Here is a 9,964-nt window from a genome sequence, read left to right as displayed (position 1 = left end):
CTGAGGCTGCGTCTTTGGGAAGGGGATCCCAGTGACCAAAGGGAACACAAGTGCGCGGCTCTGATACAGACGAAGGGCCGCCTGCAGTTCTCGGTTATGTCCTTTTCAATCCGGAGTGACTCCACTGGCGGGATGGGGGGCAGAACGGGGAGCCCCGGCTTAGAACGGGGCACATTTTGGGTGTGGGAAGGGCATTCATGTTTTATATTCCACAGCAAAAAGCACAGTAAACAAGATCCGGGCCCAAGGCAGGCGACATGACGCACTCTGTACGGGATTTCCAGCTGGGACATCCCTTTTACGGCCTTCAGCCCTAGTAAACGTCTCTGTGTATTATACAGATACCTTAAAAAACCAGTAACACAACGGAAATATTTAAACCCACTAAGTAGCATCGAGGGGCCCAGTTAGCTTCCTCTGCACACAGGGATGGAGCCTTCAAAGGGGAAGGCCGAGCGTGTGCTTGTTTTGAACTGGTCCCCGTCTAGCGAGCCAGGAGGATCTCCAACAGGGGCGTTAATAGAGAGAGATCAAGGGGGACTAAAAGTTCCAAAATGCAGGGGACTACAAATCCCAGCATGCGATGCTTCGTGAGAGCCGCATGGAGCCCTACAAGCTGGGACTCCTTGCCCTCCAGCAGCTCCCGTTCAGCACACGTCTGGCCCAGACGTCTGGCCCAGGCCTCTGGTTCCGGGGCTGGGTAACGTGGCCCCGCCCCCAGGGATGCGTCCCAAGGAAGGTTGTGCTGATTGGCTGAGTCACTGAGGTTGATGCTGGTGACAACGTGTTACACGTGCCGCCCCTCCCTGTACAAAGTCTCCACCTCTCCTGGCAATGGGCGAAGATCCGGGAGCGACGCGGCTTCAACGCTTCCGAGAGTTTAATAGACAGACCCCTAACTAAACTCTCCGGCCGTCTATTACAGCTACCACGGCTCAGAGCCGCCAGCCCCTTCCTTTCAGCCCCTGGGGTGGTTCACAGGACAGCCGGAAGCTCCTGGGATAAGGAAGCCACGGGATCTTCTCTCTGCCCTCGGAGAGGCTCCTCTCTGTATAGACCCCCAGCCTCCCTGATACCAGGCCATCAAGGGACGTTTCTGTCCTTCTCCAAGGCTCATCCCCACCCCCAAGCCAAAAATCGGGGAGTGAACACAGCACCCAGGTGGGTCAGAGCTGCCGGTGGAGGAGTCCTCAAAAAACTCCATGCAGCGGGGTGAAGAAGGGAACAATCCACGACTCCATCTGGGAGCTGGGACATCCTGAATCCATCCCACAAGCCCCGCAGGAGCCCGGCCTCTGGGGGCATCACCAGCAAACGTCTGTTTGGTTTTGTTTCCGTCACCCGCGGAGCAATAAATAACAATACCTGGCGGGCCCCGTCCAGCTGCCGTTCAACCAGCCGAGACGAGGGCTGGCTCCCTCCCGCGGGCAGGACGGGCCGAATGTCTCGGGTGGGAAGATCGGCAGGGAGGGGCCCTGGAAACCCAGGACGGGGAAGGAGTTCAAAAGCAGCCACAAGCAACCAAGGAAGCATCAAGGTTTGCAGCAGAGAAGAACCTGCCTCTGAGCGAAAACCATCCCTGGTGGGAACGGGGAGCGTGAGCTTTAAACCTACGCCTGTATGCTGGGGATTTGCAGGCTCCTCCATGGCCTGTGTCCCGATGAGGTGATCTCCAGGGCTTCTCCAGGCGTGGAAAGGGTCTGGGTCCCTCCTGGCCTAAAAGTCTGAATCGGCATCCAGCAGCTCGGCGTTCATGAGGTTTGTCTGGGAGTGGATGGGGGCGAAGCCCGCCCTTCTGCCAGGAGTCCTCGGCCCGCAGGGGATGCTCCCGCCGGGCAGGGCGCCAGGATCCAGGCCCGCGGCGGGGGGCCGGAACGAGCCCATGTGCTGCTGGCGTGCCAGGAAGCACCTCACGCTGCCCTCGAGGGCCAGATCTTCCTGGGGCCCGGTCTCGGGGCAGAAGGGGTGGCTGATCAGATGGAAGGCGTCGTGTTTCCTGGACCTGGCGGGGTTGTCCTGGGGGAAGAGGCCTTCGTGCTGGGAGATGCTGAGCCTCAGGCCAGGGTAGGAGCCAGGGGGCAGCACCTCTTCCCCAAGCTGAGAATCCCTGGGGTTGGAGACCAGGCACTTCTGCCTTGGCAGCTTGGGCAGGCGAGGGACGGCGCTGCGGGCCGGCGGGGTGAAGTAGCCCACGTCGCAGATGGCGGGCCCCAGGGGGCAGACTTCCTTCTTCTTGCTCCTCTTCTTCTTCTTGCGGCTGGCTCTCTTCTCCAGCTCGGGCGAGATCTCTGCATCCACCACCCACAGGTTCGCCCTCTCGTCCGGCGGCACTGCGGGCACGAGAGAGGGGAGATGGGGTGAGAGGGGCCTTCCCAGGCTGGTTCGCTGTTAAAACCCCACGGGAATCTCAGCGACTGGGATGGCTGGAGACAGACCCGAGAGCGGGCACAGCATGAACGTGTGCGATGGATCCTTGTCCTCACCCAGCTCGGTCACTGCACCCGTCCCAGCCCAGAGATTCCCAGCCGCCCCAGCCCTGCCAATGGCCCTCAATCCCAACCCCTGCTCCTTACTGGTCCCGTCATGGGGCCCCTTACATGGCTCTGCCCATGCCCTGAATCCCAACCGGCAGCCCCCTGCAGGCCCAGCCCTGAGCTCCCCCCAACAGTCCTCCACGCTCCTCACTCCCGACCTGCAGCCTCTGCTATCCCAGCCCTTGGCTTATCCCCAATAACTCCCCACGCTCCTCACTCCCGACCTGCAGCCCCCTGCTAGCCCAGCCCTGGGCTTTCCACCACACACAGCTCTGCCGGTGCCCCTCAGTCCTGACTTGCCTCCCTTCCCTGCGCTGCCAGGCCTGCCCCTCCCCTGAGCAGAGGTTGTTTGGGACGTCAGGCGGCATTTTTAACCCTGGGTTATTACAATTCATAGCGTCTCCGCCAAATTCCAATTCACAGAATTACATCTCCCCTGGTTCCACACAGCAATTGCCGTCCCTGCCTTTCCTGTGCCGTGAGCCCACTGAACAGTTGCCACATTCCACCCCAGAAGTGGCTGCATTTCCATGGCTGTGGCGCAATCCCTCTCCTATCCCTGTGATTTCACTCCTTGTATCCCCAGTCTCACAGCACACAGACGGGGGGTGGATATCACCACCCTTGTTTTACAGGAGGGGAAATGGAGGCCCAGCGTGGAGCAGTGACTTGCCCTAGATTAGTGTCAGGGCGAGGAGGAAAACCAGAGTCTCCCGATTTCCAGTCCAGTGCTTCCCATCTAGAAGTGGAGAGCAAAGCTGGCCTTGTGGCTAAGGCACTGGGACGCAGGAGTCCTGCATTTGATTTCTGGCTCTGTGGACCTTCATCTTTCTGCCTCAGTTTCCCAACTGCCGGAAGCTAGATTGCAGGGCCTGTCTCTCGCTGTGGGGCTGAGCAGCACCCACCACCCAGGGGCCCTGATCTCAACAGAAACCTCTAGGTGCTCCTGGGACACAAATTACCTTGCGCAGACGCGCGCGGTGTCATGACCTCATCGCCTGCCCATCTCCCTCACCACCCCGCGCTTTCCCAGGGACTCACCGGGTGTCGCCACGGGCGTGACGGAGATGTCCTGCGGCAGGATGGCCCCTCTCCTGGCCACCATCTTGGTGACGTGCTGGGCCCAGGCCGAGGATATGTCAGCTGAGGGCTCGTTGATGTCGAAAGCCAAACCAGCTGGGGCAAAAGCCAGAGAGATTCTTACAGCCCTGCTCAGCAGAGGGGGGAATCCTGCAGCCTGAGCCGGGGCGGGGGGGGGGGGGGGGGAGGAGGAGAATCTTCACTGATTCACCCCAATCTCCTGCCCCGGCTGATCCCACAAGCAGCCCGTTCTGCAACCAACGCCCTGCGTTCCCGTGGCGACCAGGAGGCCTCCCATTCCCACACGATGTCCCCAACCCCCAGAGGCTGGCCCCTGTGCTAACGGCCCTGCAGAGCGAGGATGTGTTTTCCAGCTGCCCAGGACCTGAGAGCCCAGAGGGTCTTTGCCCGGCTTTTACATCATGAAGCGACGGCCAAACGGGCCAGAAGTCAGCCTGAGGGGCGTCTGCACAGGCCTCCCTACCCGGCCCTCCAGACAGTTTTGCAACCCTGATGTGGCCCTCGGGCCAAAAAGTTTGCCCACCCCTGGTGTGCACAGACAGGCAGGATGAGCCAGTGGTTAGGGCACAATTCCCTGCTCTGCCACAGACTTCCACGGGCGAGTCACTTCACCGCCTTTTGCCCGATGGGGATAAGAGCCCTGCCCTCTCAGGGACAAGCGAGGGTGATTCCACTAAAGACTCGGAGGCGCGTCCGATACTACAGCAATGTGGGCTGCACAAGTTAGCTAGACAGAGATGTTCGCCCCCTGCGGTAACGTCCTTGGACTCATGGAGTTAAGCCAGGTGGGAACTGGGTCCCAGGAGCAGATCTGTTGGGTAGGGCAGGGCCATTTCTGAGTCAGTCACTTTTCTGACGATGCTTTTAAGGCGTAAATAAATCCTGCCGCTTGCCGGCTCCCTGGCACGGGTCCGGGATACTGCTCTAGGGCAGCGGTTCTCAAACGGTAGCAACCTGCCGACCCGTATTTTGATTTTAAATTTTTCATGGACCCCCAAGGCTCAGCCCCAGGCCCTGCCCCCACTCCACCCCTTCCCCCAAGGCCCCAGTCCACTCCTGTCCCTCCTCTTCCCTGCTCCCCCGAGTGCACCCCGCCGCTCCTCCCCTCCCCTTCCAGTGCCTGCTGCACGCCGCTAGACAGCTGTTCCCCGGCGTGTCGGAGGTGCTGGGAGGGAGCGGGAGGAGTTGATCAGTGGGGCCCGTGGACCTCCTGGCCCCCAGTTTGAGAAACGCTCTAGAGAGATAATAGCCATTGATGGCTCTTAGCCAAGTGGTCAGGGATGCAACCCCAGGCTCTGGGTGTCCCTAGCCTCTGTCTGCCAGATGCTGGGAATGGACGAGAGGGAACGGATCACTCAGCGGTTGCCTGTTCTGTTCATTCCCAGCACCTGGTACCAGCCACTGTCGGCAGACACGATACGGGGTTGGATGGACCATTGGTCTGGCCCAGTCTGGCCGTTCTTATGGACTAGTTGCTGGCCCCTTTCAGGAGCACAGGGATTCAGCCAAACACTTAATAACAAGACAGCGGAATGGGCGCGGTCAGACTGGGCGTTACGGGCTGGTCTCAGCCTGCGACACTCTGGGGCAACAGAAGCTGGGGTGCCCCCGTGCGCTCTCGGCAGTGCCCTCTAGTGAGGGCGGAGGGAGGTGCCTTGCTGAGAACCACGGCCCACGTGCCCCACAACAAACCTGGGACCACAGAAGCATCTTCCCCCCCAGATTGAGAAGCAGTGGGGGCTGCAAACCTGCCACCGAAGAGGGGGCCGAGGGCCAGGGGCGGTGGTGTGTGAAGCCCCCATGGTTCCCCCCCCCAGGACGTACCCACGGGCCCGTCGTGCGAGACGGTGCGCATGCTGAAGGACACCTCCTGCTCCGGGTTGCGCAGCAGCTCCTTCCGCTTGGAGAAGGCCTTGGCGATCATCTTGCTTTTCTTGATCCTCTTGGGCTCGTCGTCACTCTGGCCGGTCAGCCTGTGGGGGAGGGAGGGCTGGCTCAGCCGGGGAGGGCACGGCACTGATCCTCTCCCAGCGGGGGGCTGGAGATCCCCCAGGGTGGGGGTGAGGAGTGCTCCTGGGCTGCCCCCCTCCACCCCTCTCCCGCTGAGCCAGGAAGCCAATTTGTCTGTTACCAAGGGAACCCCTCCATCATCCTAACCCCAAGGACTGGGTGTCCCGCTCCTTCCCCAGATTCCCCCTCTCTGCACCACGGCGGCAGTGGGGGGAGGTGGGAGGGAGAGACATGGACGGTAACACGCTGGCACCAGGCCCCTTCCCACCACTCTGACTGGGTGACGGGGCTGGAAAATGTGCCTAAAAGACATTTCCAGGGCGGTGGCCAGGGGCGTCGGTGTCAACGAGACTCGGCCCCATCCCCGGGGTCACCCCTCCAGGCGCCCCCATTCCTCGGCACAAAATCTCTTTGGGGGACTGGCGGCAGCCCCCCTGCAGGTGTGGGCCAAACTCACACAGGCACACCCCCGCCCTGCACCCCCTAAGTCCGGGATCTGCTCCTTCTTCGCAGCGCCACGCGGCTCCCCACGCAGCCAGGCTGAAAGGGGGCACTGCGGAATGGGGTCTCAGCCCCCCTGCTCTGGATGGGGGAATACCTTCCCCTCCCCCACCTCTTTAATGGGCATCTGCGGCTGGAGGGGCAGCCTGAGACCGACGCCCCACATGGAGCCACATCCAGGTATGACGCGGGCAGCGCTGGCTGCACAAGCTCTCCCCTCCCCCCCGCAGATGTGTGTCGCTCCCGAACCAGAGGGGCCGTAGCCGGGGGGGCCCAGGGAATTCAGCCTCCAGACGAGGAGCTGATGAGCCATCCCTGAACTAGCCCGGGTGAGCCACATCCGGTGATGGGCCCGCCCTGCGCTAGGCTCCAGCCACTCCACGAGCAGGTCTGGTGACCCTTGCTCCAACCCTGCTCCGACCCCAGCCTCGTTCCCAGCCCTACTCCAGCCCTGCTCCGACCCCAGCCTCGTTCCCAGCCTCGTTCCCAGCCCTGCTCCGACCCCAGCCTCGTTCCCAGCCCTGCTCCGACCCCAGCCTCGTTCCCAGCCCTGCTCCAGCCCTGCTCCAACCCCAACCTCGTTCCCAGCCCTGCTCCGACCCCAGCCTCGTTCCCAGCCCTGCTCCAGCCCTGCTCCGACCCCAGCCTCGTTCCCAGCCCTGCTCCAGCCCTGCTCCGACCCCAGCCTCGTTCCCAGCCCTGCTCCGACTCCAGCCTCATTCCCAGCCCTGCTCCGACCCCAGCCTCGTTCCCAGCCCTGCTCCGACCCCAGCCTCGTTCCCAGCCCTGCTCCGACCCCAGCCTCGTTCCCAGCCCTGCTCCGACCCCAGCCTCGTTCCCAGCCCTGCTCCGACCCCAGCCTCGTTCCCAGCCCTGCTCCGACTCCAGCCTCGTTCCCAGCCCTGCTCCAGCCCTGCTCCGACCCCAGCCTCGTTCCCAGCCCTGCTCCAGCCCTGCTCCAACCCCAGCCTCGTTCCCAGCCCTGCTCCGACCCCAGCCTCATTCCCAGCCTCGTTCCCAGCCCTGCTCCGACCCCAGCCTCGTTCCCAGCCCTGCTCCGACCCCAGCCTCGTTCCCAACCCTGCTCCAGCCCTGCTCCGACTCCAGCCTCGTTCCCAACCCTGCTCCGACTCCAGCCTCGTTCCCAGCCCTGCTCCAGCCCTGCTCCGACCCCAGCCTCGTTCCCAGCCCTGCTCCGACCCCAGCCTCGTTCCCAGCCCTGCTCCAGCCCTGCTCCGACTCCAGCCTCGTTCCCAGCCCTGCTCCGACCCCAGCCTCGTTCCCAGCCCTGCTCCGACCCCAGCCTCGTTCCCAGCCCTACTCCGACCCTGCTCCGACTCTAGCCTCGTTCCCAGCCCTGCTCCAGCCCTGCTCCAACCCCAGCCTCGTTCCCAGCCCTGCTCCGACCCCAGCCTCGTTCCCAGCCCTGCTCCGACCCCAGCCTCGTTCCCAGCCTCATTCCCAGCCCTGCTCCGACCCCAGCCTCGTTCCCAGCCCTGCTCCGACCCCAGCCTCGTTCCTAGCCCTGCTCCAGCCCTGCTCCGACTCCAGCCTCGTTCCCAGCCCTGCTCCAGCCCTGCTCCGACCCCAGCCTCGTTCCCAGCCCTGCTCCGACCCCAGCCTCGTTCCCAGCCCTGCTCCAGCCCTGCTCCAACCCCAGCCTCGTTCCCAGCCCTGCTCCGACCCCAGCCTCGTTCCCAGCCCTGCTCCAGCCCTGCTCCGACCCCAGCCTCGTTCCCAGCCCTGCTCCGACTCCAGCCTCGTTCCCAGCCCTGCTCCAGCCCTGCTCCGACCCCAGCCTCGTTCCCAGCCCTGCTCCGACCCCAGCCTCGTTCCCAGCCCTGCTCCGACTCCAGCCTCGTTCCCAGCCCTGCTCCAGCCCTGCTCCGACCCCAGCCTCGTTCCCAGCCCTACTCCAGCCCTGCTCCGACCCCAGCCCTGCTCCGACCCCAGCCTCGTTCCCAGCCCTGCTCCAACCCTGCTCCGACTCCAGCCTCGTTCCCAGCCCTACTCCAGCCCTGCTCCGACCCCAGCCCTGCTCCGACCCCAGCCTCGTTCCCAGCCCTGCTCCGACCCCAGCCTCGTTCCCAGCCCTGCTCCGACCCCAGCCTCGTTCCCAGCCCTGCTCCGACCCCAGCCTCGTTCCCAGCCCTACTCCGACCCTGCTCCGACTCTAGCCTCGTTCCCAGCCCTGCTCCGACCCTGCTCCGACTCTAGCCTCGTTCCCAGCCCTACTCCGACCCTGCTCCGACCCCAGCCTCGTTCCCAGCCCTACTCCAGCCCTGCTCTGACCCCAGCCTCGTTCCCAGCCCTGCTCCGACCCCAGCCTCGTTCCCAGCCCTACTCCAGCCCTGCTCTGACCCCAGCCTCGTTCCCAGCCCTGCTCCAGCCCTGCTCCAACCCCAGCCTCGTTCCCAGCCCTGCTCCGACCCCAGCCTCGTTCCCAGCCCTGCTCCAGCCCTGCTCCAACCCCAGCCTCGTTCCCAGCCCTGCTCCGACCCCAGCCTCGTTCCCAGCCCTGCTCCGACTCTAGCCTCGTTCCCAGCCCTGCTCCGACCCTGCTCCGACTCTAGCCTCGTTCCCAGCCCTACTCCGACCCTGCTCCGACCCCAGCCTCGTTCCCAGCCCTACTCCAGCCCTGCTCTGACCCCAGCCTCGTTCCCAGCCCTGCTCCGACCCCAGCCTCGTTCCCAGCCCTACTCCAGCCCTGCTCCGACCCCAGCCTCGTTCCCAGCCCTGCTCCAGCCCTGCTCCAACCCCAGCCTCGTTCCCAGCCCTGCTCCGACCCCAGCCTCGTTCCCAGCCCTGCTCCAGCCCTGCTCCAACCCCAGCCTCGTTCCCAGCCCTGCTCCGACCCCAGCCTCGTTCCCAGCCCTGCTCCGACCCCAGCCTCGTTCCCAGCCCTGCTCCGACCCCAGCCTCGTTCCCAGCCCTGCTCCGACCCCAGCCTCGTTCCCAGCCCTGCTCCGACCCCAGCCTCGTTCCCAGCCCTGCTCCGACCCCAGCCTCGTTCCCAGCCCTGCTCCGACCCCAGCCTCGTTCCCAGCCCTGCTCCGACCCCAGCCTCGTTCCCAGCCTTGCTCCGACTCCAGCCTCGTTCCCAGCCCTGCTCCGACCCCAGCCTCGTTCCCAGCCCTGCTCCAGCCCTGCTCTGACCCCAGCCTCGTTCCCAGCCCTACTCCGACCCCAGCCTCGTTCCCAGCCCTGCTCCGACCCTGCTCCGACCCCAGCCTCGTTCCCAGCCCTGCTCCGACCCCAGCCTCGTTCCCAGCCCTGCTCCAGCCCTGCTCCGACCCCAGCCTCGTTCCCAGCCCTGCTCCGACTCCAGCCTCGTTCCCAGCCCTGCTCCAGCCCTGCTCCGACCCCAGCCTCGTTCCCAGCCCTGCTCCGACTCCAGCCTCGTTCCCAGCCCTGCTCCAGCCCTGCTCCGACCCCAGCCTCGTTCCCAGCCCTACTCCAGCCCTGCTCCGACCCCAGCCCTGCTCCGACCCCAGCCTCGTTCCCAGCCCTGCTCCAACCCTGCTCCGACTCCAGCCTCGTTCCCAGCCCTACTCCAGCCCTGCTCCGACCCCAGCCCTGCTCCGACCCCAGCCTCGTTCCCAGCCCTGCTCCGACCCCAGCCTCGTTCCCAGCCCTGCTCCGACCCCAGCCTCGTTCCCAGCCCTGCTCCGACCCCAGCCTCGTTCCCAGCCCTACTCCGACCCTGCTCCGACTCTAGCCTCGTTCCCAGCCCTGCTCCGACCCTGCTCCGACTCTAGCCTCGTTCCCAGCCCTACTCCGACCCTGCTCCGACCCCAGCCTCGTTCCCAGCCCTACTC

At 64.6% G+C, this 9,964-nt stretch overlaps 1 protein-coding gene across 1 annotated transcript in view; it reads right to left on the bottom strand.

Annotated features, from left to right (window-relative positions):
* Positions 1-1,716: 1,716 nt before the first annotated feature.
* The window catches only part of SMO (smoothened, frizzled class receptor), a 32,925-nt gene continuing 24,677 nt past the window's right edge, over positions 1,717-9,964 (bottom strand). Inside the window, exons 10-12 of the mRNA XM_065423736.1 lie at positions 5,460-5,608; positions 3,576-3,710; positions 1,717-2,330 (exon numbers count right to left, since the gene is read on the bottom strand). Of these exons, the coding sequence (XP_065279808.1) occupies positions 1,717-2,330; positions 3,576-3,710; positions 5,460-5,608 (898 nt within the window). The remainder of the gene's footprint in view (positions 2,331-3,575; positions 3,711-5,459; positions 5,609-9,964) is intronic.

The sequence above is a fragment of the Emys orbicularis genome, chromosome 1 (assembly GCF_028017835.1).
Source record: "Emys orbicularis isolate rEmyOrb1 chromosome 1, rEmyOrb1.hap1, whole genome shotgun sequence".
Taxonomy (NCBI): domain Eukaryota; kingdom Metazoa; phylum Chordata; order Testudines; family Emydidae; genus Emys; species Emys orbicularis.
The sequence above is the reverse complement of the archived record's forward strand: the minus strand, read 5'-3'. Positions and strand labels throughout refer to the sequence as shown.